The sequence below is a fragment of the Nesoenas mayeri genome (genome assembly GCF_963082525.1).
Source record: "Nesoenas mayeri genome assembly, chromosome: 3".
NCBI lineage: Eukaryota > Metazoa > Chordata > Aves > Columbiformes > Columbidae > Nesoenas > Nesoenas mayeri.
In genome coordinates, this window is record NC_137544.1 from 30,321,369 (window position 1) to 30,338,247 (window position 16,879).

The 16,879-nt window shown below is 36.6% G+C and overlaps 1 protein-coding gene across 1 annotated transcript in view; it reads left to right on the plus strand.

Moving 5' to 3' along the window:
* ADGRB3 (adhesion G protein-coupled receptor B3) overlaps positions 1 to 16,879 on the plus strand; it is a gene marked incomplete at its 5' end in the record, with an annotated part of 442,349 nt that overhangs the window by 189,872 nt on the left and 235,598 nt on the right. Inside the window, 4 exons of the mRNA XM_080341055.1 lie at positions 2,562 to 2,726; positions 3,583 to 3,747; positions 8,980 to 9,081; positions 9,642 to 9,748. Of these exons, the coding sequence (XP_080197181.1) occupies positions 2,562 to 2,726; positions 3,583 to 3,747; positions 8,980 to 9,081; positions 9,642 to 9,748 (539 nt within the window). The remainder of the gene's footprint in view (positions 1 to 2,561; positions 2,727 to 3,582; positions 3,748 to 8,979; positions 9,082 to 9,641; positions 9,749 to 16,879) is intronic.

The following is a 16,879-nucleotide window of genomic DNA, read 5'->3' on the forward strand; positions in this document are numbered from 1 at the left end:
AAAGAAGATTATATATATAATAATATTTTATGATTATTGAACTAATTGTAGTACATAGGAATTAGAAAGGTGTGAGGTAGCTGTAATGTGAGAAATCTGTTTCAAGAGTTCTCTTTGACAGCGTGAAGGTTGCCCTTTCATTAGGTCTGTAGAATATCTGTCAGTTCACAACATTGCTGTAAACAGATTCTCCGTGGCCAGAGCTCTTCCTGAAAAGGGTGGATGGATATTTCATTAGCAAATGGTTGTTTGATGATTTGAAAACAGAGATGAAGGAAAAAATGAAAATTAGTGCCTGAAATTTGCTTTTCTTCTGGTCAGCAAATCATAATCCAACTTTAGAACAAAATTTGTATAAAAAGTTTCAGTGTTGAATGCAGCTGCAAAAATTTTGACTTAATCCAGTTTTTGGCCAAGTTGGCTGCAGTGCAGTTTTACATGTGCCTACACAAAAGTAATTAACATGATACATGAGAATGAAGCAGAGTTGACAAGAAAAGAAATGCCAAATAAAAATAGCAGAGAAGAAATGAATGTGTTCAATTCACTTCAGTGTCGCAAAGAAACACGAAGGATACTACACCTAATCTGTCAAAATAAGGAGTTATCTGAGAATTCTGGATTTTGAAGATTCATTTTTACCTAAATGACTTTCACTAGAGGAAATTATATACTGGTTACATTTAAAAGTAACAGTTTAAAACTTTGCTGAATGTTAAGATTTGCTGTCCTTTGAATGTTCAGTTTTATAAGGGAATCTTAATGTTGAATTCTTTACTCTTTTAACGGTATTGCTGAAATAGAAAACTCACACACTATTTGCTCCTAAAGATATAGAAGGGAGATGTATGAAATATATATGAGAAGCCATGGAATGAGTTTTCTCCAAAACCACCATAATAATTGATTGAATCTTTCCTACCCTAAATAATAGTGTACAGCAGACTGAAGAGGGTGCATAGAAATGTATTTTCCTTAAGATTTTCCTCTTCACATAAAGCTTTTATGATTAATGAGTGCAACTAGCTTACATGTTTGGAAAGATTTCCGTTTTCTGCTGAATAAATTATCGGGGTGCAGCTTCAGAGCTTGAGAGGTATCTGCATTGAGAAGTGGTCCACAACCAGGCATTACATGGAGTATTTAATATAGAACTTTAGGAAAAAGCCTCAAAACCTCTCTTCATTTAATTCACTGGTTACTGAGATCCTGGACATTAAAGATACGGATAGTATCTTTGAAGTGTTAGAGATGTTCTGTGTTTACTGTCCGACAACAGTAAAATAGTTCACCTCCATGTTTCACTAAGCAGTGGTGCACCCATACAGGCACAGTATGTTAAATCACTCACTTTAAGATTCTGCTTCCTATTGTGCTTATTAACACCAGAAACTTCAGAAGCTGCTATTCAAACCCTCCTTTAGAAGAATCCCAAAATCAGACCTTGGCAAGTGTGCAAAATGAAGTTACTTATTTTCAGCAGTGGTGCTTTTATGGCCATAGTAGTTATAATCCTAGGTTTTCAAGAATGCGTGTTAATCAAAATTGTATTACAACCTACATTTTGAGTTTATATCGGGTAACTGCAGGTACAGTGAGGAACTGCTGATTGCTGAACTCTGTATGAATGCAGGATTCTGAATTAGCACAATCAGTAATAACACATTTCATAATGCTTACCCATTTTCAAAAATACTGTCTAGTCCTATTATCTGTTATAGACCACAGAATTTTTCACTTGCAGGAGAACTTAATTGGTTTATTTTTTAAAATTATTTTGGTTTTTAATATTTTCATTTATATCAAGAAGCTTTCTGATATACAAAATTAAAAATGAAAGTCCTAAACCTTTAGTCGGGGGAATATTCATCCAAACTCAAATGTATGGGTTAATACAAAATAATAAATACAAAACTGGTCACCATATCCATAGTGTTTAAAAATTCAATTTGACAAATTCAGAAAGAAGATTACACAATGTGCAAATATAAAAGTAGACTTGAGGAGGAAGGCAGGCTGTTTCTGTCCTACATTTTCCCTCAAAGGAATGTTGAAGAACTGAGATAATTTTCTTTACAGAGAGGCTTAATGATACAAATATATTCAGAATTTTAAGTATAGAGAACAGAGACTTTGTGTCAAGCATAGTGGTAACTCCTGTTTTCCTTTTCCCATTCAACTAAAGAGACCTCATTTCACAGTCAGGATCACCACAGCTGTGATAAATCACTTTGAAGGGGTCAGGGTTTACATGATAGAAAATTGGTATGCAACCAAAATCATAATTTATCCTTTGTTATTTCAGTATATAATTAGAGCACATGAAACATTATTTACTTGAAGAAAAAGGAAAACAGTTTTAAAGGATTTTAAAGTAGCTCATAATGGTGGTTTCTGTGTTTGATTGCTGTAAGAAGTCAAGTGTATTCAGGCTAGGCCAGGTCTGAGGGCTTGCATTCAGGCCTAAGCTGAACCGCCCTGCCCCAGACGGGAGCCACGGGGCCCTGCCCAGCTCAGGTGGTAACTCTGCTGTGTCCATCTCTTTTGTGCCCACCATGCAGTCGACGGACAGTGGCAGGAGTGGAGCTCGTGGAGCCAGTGCTCGGTGACCTGCTCCAACGGCACCCAGCAGCGCAGCCGGCAGTGCACGGCGGCGGCTCACGGCGGCTCCGAGTGCAGAGGGCCCTGGGCTGAGAGCCGGGAGTGCCACAACCCCGAGTGCACCGGTGAGTACCCGTGGAGCTGCGTGCCACCTCTCTCTCGGGAGAGACGCAGGGGCTGGTCCTGCCCGTAGCTCTGAGATGGCAACTGGGGATGCCCCGGCAGGACACTGGGCTGCACAGGGGCAGAGCAACTGTCTCCAGAGGGAGGCCTGGGGCCTCATTAATGTTTGGTGAGACAAAAAACTGAAAAATATGTCCGGAAAGAATGCATGATGAGCAGCATATCAGCTTTTCAGTTTTATGACCATTGACAGGACATTAGAAAGATATGTTTCAGGCCTAAAAACTTGATAAAGTGTTTCACAAACCTAGAAAGTAAATGTGTATGAGCTGATTCCTTTTTACACCAAGACTACTTTGTGATCCTCTGGCACTGTAAAAGCAGCCTTCCAGGTTGGGTAAATTACATTTATACCTACTTTTAAGCCTCATTTGCAGTGTCAGAGCATATAAAAATCAAGCTTCTAAAATACCATGTGAAAAAAATATTTTTATTTAGTTTTTTAAAGGGTGGTGATACATGCTGTAGTTGTGTATCATTACCATACAACAGCACTATACAAGTATATATATATTAAAAAAAAAACCCACACAGAAAGGACAATGTCTGTTTTGCAGTCTAAGTGTAAGTTAATGTGTGCCACTTTTTATTGGTTCTTAATATGCAAGTCATTTAGACAACAATGCCATACTCAGGTGCCAAGTGGAGAATTGCCCATCTTCCATGCAGCTACATTTACCTCTTCTGTCGCTGTTGTATTTGGGAGGCTTTCTTCTCTTACACAAGTAAAGAACAACTTATCTGTCCTCCTTTATGACTGTCATTATATCACCACTGTAACTATATTTTCCCAAACAGCAAATGGCCAGTGGAACCAGTGGGGCCACTGGAGTGGCTGTTCCAAATCCTGCGACGGCGGCTGGGAGAGGCGGATAAGGATCTGTCAAGGTGCTGCCATGACTGGGCAACAGTGTGAAGGAACTGGAGAAGAAGTTAGAAGGTGTAGTGAACAGAGGTGTCCTGGTGAGATGCAAATATAATAATTGTTATTATCTACACTACAGTATGGCTTAATTTAATGATCATCTTTAGGAGAGATCAGATCAATGTCCATAGAGCAAAAGCCAAAAAGAGCCATATCTGGCTTTGCTTTACATATCACTGATGTTTTTCTCATCAGCATTTTGCTTATGTAGCTCAGTGTAAGCTAGCTCTCTTGGATATCTGAGCAACGCATCATGTTTTAAATAAATCAAAATGCCATAGTATAGAATATTATCAGGGAAATATATAATTGCATAGGTATGCCTACATTATTTGAAGCAGCTAAGATTTGCTGCAGAAAATCTCTCTGAATGCACTGTTTCTCATAATATCAGGTCTGGTTTTGTAATCATGGCATTCATTTTGTCCAGGGTGGAAGAGATGTCTTTGTAATGCATTTGGCATAAATTTCAGTGCAGTAAAGATAAAGGAAAAAGTTAAACTTCCTGTATAGAAAGAAAGAAGATGAGCAAGATTTTATAAAAAGCAAAGTAATTTAAAACAAAAAACCTCACGTTTTTCCTATTCAAAATATATTTATTTGCAGCACATTTTACTTTGCAGTACAGTAGAACAATGAATCTCATTGTATTCGAAGAACAACAAAGGGACAATTTGTAGCTATAAAGTTATAATACTATACTGGAGAAGTTAACCAAATTTAACTACTTCTAAAATGATCTCTTTAATTTTTATAAAACATCCATTGTTTGAAAAGCAGCACAAAACCGTATTTGTATTGGATTCCTAAACAAATTATAATTTCCATAGTTAATGCAGACTTTCTCTATGAAAACAGAGCAATCAGAGAAGATTAATGTGAATCTTCTCAATAAGCAGACATTCAGATCAACCACCTTCTGCTTATAAAACCATTCTTGAAATAATTTACATTTTTATGTTTGAAAGTAAAACCATATTGCTACAGTCCAATTTTCAAAGGTTGCCACCTGCTGTTAATAAAATATTTTACAGATGTATTTAGAAGTCAAATGCACACAGATATAATTGCCATTTGATAAATTTATTTATTTACTTGATTATTTTCAGATGAGAATAAATATGCTTACAGAAACCATAACCTAAAGCACCTTTTAACAAGATATACTTGTGCAGAAGATTATACATGAATAACAGATTTAATTTTTCTGTTTCTAGATTGACATTTACTAAAGTGTCTCAGATTTAAATGCAGACAGTGGATAATTTACCAGAATTTTTTAAAATTATATACAGATTTACATTTTATAAACACCAAACAAAATAGCAAAGTTCTATACAGAGATAATCCTTCAAAATATAAGGAAATTTCATTATTTTAATGCTTTATAGAAAGTTAAATTATAGCTGACTTTAAACTGTGGAAGAAAAAGCTGAACAAAACTTCTTTCTATTATGCTGCCCTCATTAATAAGTTACTTTGCAAACAGAGCTTTTCACTTGACTAACTGAAAATCTTGAGTGGACTTTTTGCAGTTTGAGTTCTGCATTATCTGAACATTATACAAGATTTTCTTCATAGTCAATCAGTTATTCTCTTTGAATGGTTTGGGCAGGGACAGAATTACATCAGACACTCCTAGAAGCTGAATATAAGCAGCACTAAGAAAGGCAGGCTCAGAACTGTTATCTGAAAGTTTCTCAGCTTGGTTTCTGGACAGATGTTGAGTATTTTTCTTTGTGATTTATTTCTATTCACAAGTAACAATTTTTAAACCGTGGTTGTTTCCTTTCATTGTGTAATATTCTGGGAATGAAAAACAGCGATCTGAAGATACCGTGGCTTCAGTCATTTCTCTCTTGTTTAACTTCAGCTTTCACTCCTAGTAGGTCAGCAAGTGTTTAGGATTTAGTACTCTTCAATTTTAAGAGTAACTTAGGTCTTAATAATATAGTATTGGTTTCCAGAAATACTTAATTCCATAATAGTTCTGTAATAATTCTGTACATGTTCCAATATTTATACTTTAACCAGATTTTACTCAAAGCAGATCCTCAATCCTTTTCTCGTAAGCCTATTGTCAGTGGTAGAAAACATAGTATAGAAATCGTATTGACCAAAATATTACTGAAAACAGGATAGACCGCCTTGTTTGTTAACAAAAGGATAATGGTGTGCAACTGCTGACAAAGACTAGCCAGGTTCTTCAGAGGCAATACTAGCTACGTAAGGTAGAAGTGAGAAGGGGAAAAATTCAAATAATTGTCAACAACTAAATAATAAAATTAAACCTTTGGGCTTTGTTTTTACTCTGATTACAACACTATTCTACAGGATATTCAAAAGCTTTTTTCTGTCGCCTTTTTAAAGATAATTTTGCCTGTGGCATTGAACAAGGATTCAGGAGAGGAGCTGTAGTTCTAGCTTCATTTGTTAGCTGCTGCATGCTATTGGCTAACTTGCTTCACCCTTTCATTACCCTTTCCCATATTTACTAGCTGCCCAGGTAGATTGTAAATTCTGCAAGGTTGTGTATGTCTCTTGCTTTGTCTTTATGTCGTACAGAGCTTTCTCAGATTCCAGATGGGTTGATTACCTCTTGGATATACATGTCCTCTCACTAGTAATGTCAGAGGAAGACTGTGCTCCTAGATCAGTGACTTTATTGAGTGTTTGTTCTTAGGTGGGATGAATTCAGGCCTATCAACACAGGGGTATAATGTGATATAATTGAGTACATATTCCGTGTGGGAAGATATTGCTGAATCACATTGTCAGTGAAAGAGACCTCTGCTTTTTATATGCCAATTTTAGCAAATTTACTTCAGTATTTTCTGTATTCTTCTAAATTTTAGCAATTTTCTATGATTTTGTACACCTAACTCACACTTATCTGTGGGTGTTATAAATTAATTGTGCCATAGTTACAGGAACACTTGAACTAGTCCTGAGCAAAGCCAGCAGAGCCAGCGAGGCTTTTAAACTCAGATGTAATCCCCCTCTAATGTGACTGCAATGTCTCCATGGGCAACATGCGTTGGAGCCTCACAAATGCTTTAATGTGGGTAGATATCTGATTAGTAAGCTCTGCCAGATATACTTCAGCTTTGGGAAGAACTAGTTTGTTTATTATGCAGAGCATTCCTGGATCCAAGGTATTTGTACAATGTGTTGAAAGACACAGAGTCAGCCAGGGACCACGAAAACCTCTTTGCCTGGGCTACGTGATACCTCTTCGAAGCTCTGACTTGCTCCTGCGCCTCTTTCCTGATAACTCTGGTTCTTGGGAATGCCTTTGAACACAACACACAGGTGCACAGAATATCTCTGGCACCAAGCTAAAGTTAAAACAGAATTGTGAGTTCTGAAAAGTGTGACACAAAAGCACAGAAGTAATACCCTTTCAATCAGATGGGAGATTACCTGTAACTTGCTAACATAAAAGAGAAAATATTCTGTATATAAGTGCGCATATGTATATATATGTATATATTTTTTCAGAAAAAAAAAAAAACAAAACACGGTCAGCATTGGGACAGAGTTTTAGTTCTGTGAATCAACACCTAAAGTGTTGTTTAATGAACAGAACACGTTTGAAATATTCACAGCTGCATGACAAATACACTTCTCAAAGAGCACTAAGCTTTCGCAAATTTATGTAATTTATAATGGTACCTCCACATTATGTTAATTTATGCTTCCCATATCAGAACATTTCTTTTGTTTATGAGGTCATAATAGGATGGTAATTGCATTTGCTTATGTCACCAGATGGCTTATGTTTATCAAAATCTGGCTTTTCCCATTGTAACACTGGCTTGATGTGTTCACTTTTTGGGCATGTCTGAAGCAGGGGTCGTATTCTAGACTACAAATATAACCAACTTTCTTTGGGTTTTGCCATTAATGGATCTCTTGCTTTTTAAGCAGCACCAACTTGCCTTGATTTATGAATCAGGAATGCTGATGTTGAGGCAAATTTAGCAAGCAATTTTTCTACCCAACCATGATTCATATTAGTATTACTGAGCCATCTGCAAGGTATTTTTTGTTCTCCACAAAGAGAGGGTACAGCTTTGTGTGGAAGACTGCTCAGTTCCCTTACTCATCTCAGTCTTCCGTCAGCAGGAGCACAAAACAGGGAAGATGGGCAGTTTTATGGGTCAGGTAATGGCATGGGCAAAATCTGTAGTCTGTTCCTGCGTCTGCTAGAGATTTCCCATTCAGCCATGGGTGAATCATTGCTTTCTGCCTGATCACCCCATCTGCTATAGTGATAGAATTTCCTTTCTCTTTTCCTTTTTCTTGTTTTGTAACAGCTTTACTGCAATACAGTAGGGTTACAATTTCCCTGAAATACCTATAATAATACTTTTAAACAACTCATGGCTTTTCTCTGCTGAATTTGAAATGAATTAGATTTCAGTAACTAGCATTTATTAGTGCTTTATGTTGTGAGACAACTTCAGCAAGATATTTACTGTGTTAATCTAATTTACTCAGAAATCATAAACTGGGAACCTACAGTAAAAAAAACAAAGAGCAAAAGCAACCTGTAAGTCATGAGCACGTGAAAATAAAATGAAGCATTTGCAGAAGCTTCTTTTTCCCCATACGGCTCTGTTACTACAAAATTGTGGAAAAAAAAAATCCCTTTAAATGGGAATAACAAGTGAAGGGCCATTTTGTTTCATAGCCACTAAGTCCCACATTATTGACTATACTTGCTTAATTACCAATTTGTACTGAAATACATTTCAAAGAAATAACCTGCTTTGTTGTCTTTAGAATATACAGCTCTTACTTGATGGCCTTACCACTTCTAATGTTTCAGCTGTGGTTTCAGAACTGATTCTTTCATATGCAGTTCAAGTTTTAGAAAAATCGTTAAGAACTTTAGTGTAAGGTAGGCATCACAGCTTATAACATTCTAGGTATCATAATCTTCTGCTAGATGCTTAATATTATTGATCAAAATAGAGCATCAATAAAATATTAAAATCTGTTAGCATTGCAGCTACAACCTAAAGAATGTTCGTTTGCTGCAGAGAATTAAATGCACAGACTATATGAAATAAATGCCATTATAAAGACAGATACTGCATAAAAATTTCAGTTTTTTCTTTTTTGTATTTCATCATTAAAATTAAACCAGATGAAACATATACATCTCAGGAAAAATTAGGACAAGATTGAAGACCTACTTTTCTCATATAAAATATCTGTTGTGCATTAATGTTTCTATTTAAATCCTCATTTCTAAATGGCAGCACCTTATGAAATATGTCCTGAAGATTATTTGATGTCAATGGTGTGGAAAAGGACCCCAGCTGGGGACATGGCATTCAATCGATGTCCTCTCAATGCCACAGGTACAGTATTACTTTGAAATTGTACAATGATGAAAAAGAGGAGAAATCTTTTACATTGTGTTCTAGACATAATCATTACTAGACTTGTACACTTAAGTATATATGCCTACATGTGAGTACATCTATACAGACTGCACATATTTACATATGCATATGCATATGCGTACATATAGTATATACATGTACATATACTCTGTCTCTCATAGCTTACATATATGCATGGGTCTGTGGTGTGCATATATGTATACACATACATATTTGCATTATAGCCAGAGAGAAAAAGCTGAGAAAAAATCAGTTTGACAGGACTTATCAAAGTGATGAAAAAGAAGCAAAACATAAAAATCTTTTTAATTAAGTAAACACTGCTAAAAACCCACCAAGTGAACATCGAAATGTGTTTCAGAATCTTAAACTACTCCCTATATACTGAAGATCATTGCCTGAAATTGTTTCTGTGTGTACTTTTAAAATAGCATTGAATGTAGTTTAAATAAGGTTCATTTTTTCCAATTACTCTCACTTATATAAATATTTTCTTTCTTCTTTGTGACTTACAGGCACCACTAGCAGACGCTGCTCTCTCAGTGTTCATGGAGTGGCCTTCTGGGAACATCCAAGCTTTGCTAGATGCATATCAAATGAGTACAGACACTTGCAGCATTCAGTAGGTGCAAAGCCAGCTTTAGTACTTGCTCTGTTTATTCATTACTAATAATTGGTGTAAAAAGTCCCCGTACTTATTTACTCTCAAGTCAGATTTCTGATAAGAAATGCCAGGAGGAAAATGGACCTGAGAAATAATTTATATTAATATATATTATTCTGATCTTGTATATTGCTGGTGTTCGAGTGAAAGCAGCTTTGTCTTACTGTAGAAATGGGAAAATGAATCAGATTCCCTTTTTTCATGTTCACTGTGTGAAATTTTTATAGGGGTCATAGGTAAGACATGTTTTGATTTATTAGAAAATGAGATGTGAATAAATGAGATTTACTGGAAGAGTGACCTGCTGAGTAATTTTATAATACCTTGAATTCTTTAACTGCACACTAGGAAGTCAGAAATTATATTTCTTTTTGCTATCAAATATAGAACTTCACCTTCAAATATATGAATAGGAGATCATTATACAGTAAAGCTGTTTCAGTGTCTTGAAAAAGTAAAGTAACTGTAGATGAAGAAATACAGAAGGCTTTTTTTCAGTATGCTTAACAAAGGGTCTCTTTGCAAAGCACATGCATTATACATTTATCTGCTGCCTAAATATGTTTGTATGCTTAGATGTGATACATTGTATATATTACATTATAAATCTACTACCATGGTATATGCTGGGTATATTAATTACAACCTATTTCCATAGCTGAAGCATTCAGCCAGGTTAATACCATTGTGGGGAGAGCTCCTTTGACATTTCTCATGGACAATGCTTTGGCCTGCACGATGTACTTTACTGACATTCTCACTACTCTGCCTCCTTTTCCAAGGGCCACTGCTCCATTAATCATTCAGCAGAGTGGCACTAGTACAGCTGTGTGCTTCATAACTTCCCAGCCTCTCAACCGAGCGCAACACTTCTGTAGCATGTTTAAAAATCTTCGGTGGCTTGAAAAGTGGGTAGTCTGGCTGTCATTCCTCAAATCTGGCTTGCATCTTGGAGAAGAGTTTTATGAATTCCTTTGAGATGTATTTCTGTTTCATTAGATTCCAACTTAATTGAGGCCTGTGATTCAGGGTAAGCCAAAGCAAGCATTACTTTTAAAATAACAGAATAAAGTGTCAAAACAATTTTCCCCTCTGCAGAGAAACTTTCCTATTTTATATAGCTGTCTGCATATTGCTTTATCTCTTTAGTGTTCATACTGCAAAAAAACAACATTAAGTTGCCTGTAACTGTTTTTCATTTTACATTTTTGATATTTTATTCTTCTGCAACAACTGCATATAGTATGTCTAAATGTACCTTATGGACATGGACAGCAATACATTTCTATTTCATTTGCTTAGAGTTTGTGTTTTGGTAAATAGCACAAACAAAGCAATGACTGTAGGTAATATACATACAGTTTTGAATATGAATCATTTCATATTACAAAACAAAAAATTCACATTTTGTGACTGAAAACATTGAGATACTTCAAAGTAAAGCAGATCGCTTCTCTTTAACTTGCTATTCTTGCATTTAAAGATTACAATATTCTGAAACATTTTTGGGATTTTGAAATATTTTTGGGATTTTGAAATATTTTAAAGCATTTATTCATCTTGATCTGTCTGACCAGAAGACCATCCCTTTAGAGTACCGTTCCCCTGCTCTTACCTTTTTACATTTCATGTCAACGTTTATTTAGTGTTGATCCTTATGCCACTGATTCTGTAGTGATTTTCAGCCTTTTATTTTTATGTTATTACTAGCAGTCATTCATAAGCAACTCAGACAGTGGGAAATGCTCTTTCATGCTACTCAGTGGCTTGACTTAACTGGCTAACTAACTTTTGGTTGAGACGCTGATATTTTTTGAAGATCTGCAAGTCTGCCTGGCAGGAAGGGGTCCTTGTTGGATAAAAGAAGGCATTTCTAACCCAGATCAGATTTATCTGTTCTTCTGTATTTCCTTTTTCAAAATATTAAATATGATTAGACCACACTGTGAAATAATCTTGTGCCAAAGAACATTTAAAAATAGCTAAAGCTTCTTTAAAATTACACAAGCATCTAAGCATCAACTTATTGCTGCACAAAATTTCAGTCTAGTTTGTATGTATATAAATTAAGGGAGAAAAGTGGATTTCTTTTATACTTGGGAGCTGTTAACGAAGAAAATCAGCTTGTCCTACATCTTACTGCTTCTCAAAGTGAACAACATTTAAAGTATCATAGGAAACAGGTAAAGACCTGTAAGTTCATTGCCCTGCAAATGTATGTTTGTCCCCCCACAACACATATGTCAGCTTTATAAATCCCTGAAAATAGGACTTTATAAAGAAGCTGCTGACAGACAGTGCTGCTATGATAAGTATGTGTGCTTATGAAAGCATTTATGGGATGCCTCAGTGTGCTTAACTTACCAATAATGTTATTTTACCAACTCAGACCAGGAGTTGTGGGGGGTGTCACTCAGTTCTGTGACAATTCCTGTAAAATCTGAGTGTGAGCTGAATCCCTTTCATTTCTTACCTGAAATACATCGAACAAAAGTAGATGTATATTCTTCAAAAATTATATTACTGAAGTTGATTTAGAGCAGTTGATATACATAATATACATACAATATTTAATACGTTAAAGTGTGCCCATCTCGATGAATACAGACAGGTCCTTGTCTCTGCTCTCCAAACAAATCATGTATGACCCGGAAGTCACGTAATTGAATTCACACAGTGCTCTGCCCAAGCAAATATTCTCTGAAGAAAAGGAAGCTTGCAGTTATACTAGTAAATAAACAGGGGGACTGCCCAGCTTAAACACTGTCCTTGCAGTCACCTACACTGTTTAACAGTTAATCTGTTAGCATACTCCCTGATGTGATTTAAGATCATGCCAGTGAGCATTTTCCCAAACAGTGCCTAGCATCCTTTAGAGCAGGGGTGTCCAACTAATTTTCACCAGGGGCCACATCAGGTTTGCAGTTGCCTTTGAAAGACCGAATGTAATTTTAAGACTAGCTACTCCCACATTTATGCAGTCCTAAAATTACATTTGGATCTTTGAAGGCAACTGTGAGGCTGACATGGCCCTCAGTGAAAATTATTTTGACACCCCTGCTTTAGAGGACAGCACAGCAGAGAGACCATTCCCAGCAGGCAATAAAACCATCTTTTTCTGGGACAGAGGAGGGAAAGAGAGTTTAGCGTGTGGGATACAAACTCTCTGTGCTTGTTGGACTTGGGGCTAGACAATACTCCTGTGGCCATATTATTTACCTGTATTTACTATTTATATAATAAAAATTTCCATTTCGGCAGCTTGGACTGTGAGTAGGGAAGTTTAGGACTGTATGTGTCCGTCAGTGAGGCCACACATGGAATACTGTGTCCAGTTCTGGGCTCCCCAGTACAAGAGGGATATGGTGTTACTGGAGCAAGTCCAGCAAAGGGCCCAGGTGATTAAAGGAAGAGCCTCTCTCCTATCAGATATGGCTGAGAGAGGTGCAGCTGTTGGGACCAGAGAAAAGAAGGCTAAGTGAGAATCTTGTCAATGTACATAAGTACCAGAAGGGAGGGTACAAGGAAGACGGAATCGGGCTTTTTTTCAGTGGTGCCCAGTGATAAGATGAGGGGCAATGGGCACAAACACAGGAGGGTCTGTCTGAACATAGGAAACACTTTTTCACTGTGAGGGTGACTGAGCACTGGCACAGGTTGCCTAGAGAGGTGGCAGAATCTCCATCTCTGGAGACATTCAAAAGACATCTGGATGTGGTCCTGGGCAACCTGTTCTAGGTGACCCTGTTTATGCTGGGGGGTTGGACCAGATGATCTCGAGAGGTCCCTTCCAACTTTGACCATTCCATGATTTGTGATTTTATGACTGCCAAGACTAAAAAGTTACTTAATAGACTTTCATTCTAATATCAGTATGATTTTTACTTTCTTCCTAAAGATAAGCTTTTTTTTTTACAAATGTTTACACAGGTTTTCAGCAGATATCCATATTAAGCCAGAATTCTATATATAGTGTAGAGTTTTATGTCATAACCACAGGTAATTGACCCCTGAAGAGTGTTTCCTTACTATATGTAGCTACAGTAGGTTCACTACCTCATGCACAAAGCCTCTTGTGTTTTTACAGTTTTCTCTGTTACTCATCTAGAAGTGACAAGGGACAATTTTCAACCCTTATTAAGCAATATTCAAGTAGCAGAAACCCAGCTAGTGCAACATGTCCTTCAGCTTGACTCAAGACTTGGATGGAGACCAATATGGTAGCTGTGTAAATAATTCTAAAACAGCATCTTTTCATCTCAAAAGCCACTAGGAAATCAAATTGCAAAGAGTGGAGAATCAGTAAAGTTAAAAATACACTTGTAGTGCTAAAAATAATATACTTTGCCCATAACACCCAGCACCATGAAGAATTTAGCTCTTTTTTCAGCCACTTAAAGAATGTGCCAGTCAGAGTTACTACTACTCAGGACAGGCATGTCCTGGCACCTCAGGTGCAGGATGCTGACACCTCAGAAGAAACCAGGATTTGACATTGGTTAAATGTCTAGATAACGTGGACCACTTTTTGATACATATATCATGTTGTACTTAATATTCTATTACAATAGTTTCAGAGTAATTCACAGTTTTTACTTAATGCATCTTCTAAACACATGCTTGAGATCAGACTCTACTACATCTCCATTTTTTGTTAATGTGGAACTGAGGGAGACAACCTTAAGCAGGAAATTTATCTCTGGTCTTCTGAATTAGTGCCTAGTCACTGTTCCTTCTAAATGTTCATACCCCTTCCTGGCATGGCAAAAGTATAATAACTACAGGGCCTTTGAATCATAGAATGGTTTGGGTTGGAAGGGACTTTAAAGATCATGTAGTTTCAATCCCTCTGCCCTGGGCAGGGACACCTTCCACTAGACCAGGTTCCTCAAAGCCTCATCCAACCTGGCCGTGAACACTTAGAGGGATGGGGCATCCACAGCTTCTCTGGGCAACCTGTTCCAGTGCCTCACCACCCTCATGGTGAAGAATTTCTTCCTAAAATCTAATCTAAATCTACCCTCTTTCAGTATAAAGCCATTACCCTTTGTCCTATCACTACACATCCTTGTAAAATGTCCTTCTCCAGCGTTCAAGAGACTATACATGGGAACATGATGAAACAGTGAAAGGGAATGCTTTGGATTGTGGAGTGGTGACTGGCACTCAGCTTGCATTTTTCAAGGGCACAGTGCCCTACACAATTCATTTTTAGGAGCTTGAGTAAAAGCAGTTAAGAGGATGATGCACTTCAGCTATGCCACAAACATACAGCCTGTACTTCCGTTAGTTTATTTTACCTTGTGTACCATGGAATACAGGTCCGTCTTAAAACTAGGGATGATAATTAGATCTCTTTGAATAATGGAACAAATTAGTCATGAATAATTTATCCAACATTTCATACAAATCAGTCATCAAATGAATTCAACAAATACTATTTGACCATCTTATACAGCTAGTTGCTAATATGAAAAATTATTCACTGAACAAATTAAGGGACAAAAATAGTAAAATCAATGAAATAAACCCTTGGGAAATTATTTGGTTACCTCTTATAATAATACTTTAAGAACCTAATTAAGATTATTCTTACTAAAGCACTATGAGTGGAAAATGCAAAGTGATAAATAGGTATGCTTTGCTTTCTGGAATCATGACTAAGGGGATCAAGCAATAACACAATGAACAGAAAAAGAAACATCACAGATTATGTATCAGTTTTTGTTCTGGATTTCTTCTATTGCTATTGTGCGTTTGCAGTACTTACATTTTTGCATTAAGAAAATGGTCTTAGTCAAGCATGACGTTTCAGGACTTTTACCAGTCATCTTTGCAGCTAAGAAGAAGTATGTTGTCCAATGACATACAATTTATTAAATGTTTTCTTGAAAAAGTGATTACAGCAAATAAGTCTTCCAGGTATTTGTTTTATTGTGGATGGAGAGGAAGTAAAACCAGAAGGTTCTATAACATCTGGTGTCAGGGGATATCCTTTCTTCTGTTCCTTCTGGATAGTTCTTGGTCACATGCTGATCACCAGATTTCAGTGAACAGGGATTTCCCTGCTCTACTTCAAGATTATATTCTCAGAATTGGGAGGAGTTTTTTCCCCTCTGTTGGATAGGCATGGTTTAGGTTTTCGGGCCATTTTACCAAATCAGCTACAGCTATAGCAGAAGCTATGGACCTTATTAAAGCCTATTTTCTCTTTCTACCTTTGTTTAGTATATCAAACAATATTTAATTTCTGGTTTGGTCCTTATTGTTTTTTAGATGTTAGGGCTAGACAGGGACAGTCATGCTTAATTAGCCTGACTTTCTACATGACCTCTTCTTGAACTTGCATATTTCTCATAGGAAGACATCTACTCTTCACTGTAAAAATAGTGCAATGGAGAATGCATTCTCCAAGACTTTTTTTTTCAATTTTCACTTCTCATGTTCTTGCAAGTTTCAGCCGGCACACATCAAGTGGATGTGCTGAGAAATTTCACGCTGTGGTATGATGCCTTGATTTTTTTTGTGTGTATTGTTCATTTGGATAAACAGAGTAAAATCTTTCCTGAAAATAAGAAATTTAACTACTTGTACTACGATTTGGTGTGAGTTACTGCAGGACTAAGAATAGATTCAGTGATTAGGAGTCTACAGGCCTATCTCAAAGAGCATCTGAGGAAAAAAGAGTCACTGAAATGCCTCAAATAAGAGTTAATTTAATTTTCATACCCTCTTGAAGCCTATCAAATTGGATACACTACAAGCAAGAAGACTAAGAAGCAAGACCCCAGCATTAGGAATATCCCACATCATCCTTTGTATCAACAACTACTTCTGAGAGGCGTAGCTAAAGATTTCATGTGTTCTTAATCTATTATTTGGATGATAGCCACATAAATTAGAAAACAAAGCAAAACCAACAAAACAAAGAACCTACTGACCTCCCTCCCCAGCCTCCTAAAAAATAAATAAACAAAAAAACCCATCAAGAAACAAAATACTTGAATTGGAGCTAATGCTGAGAATGAAAAATAGATTAAAATAGTTTAGTATGGAAGAAAAATGAGTTTTCATAGCTTATGAGAACTT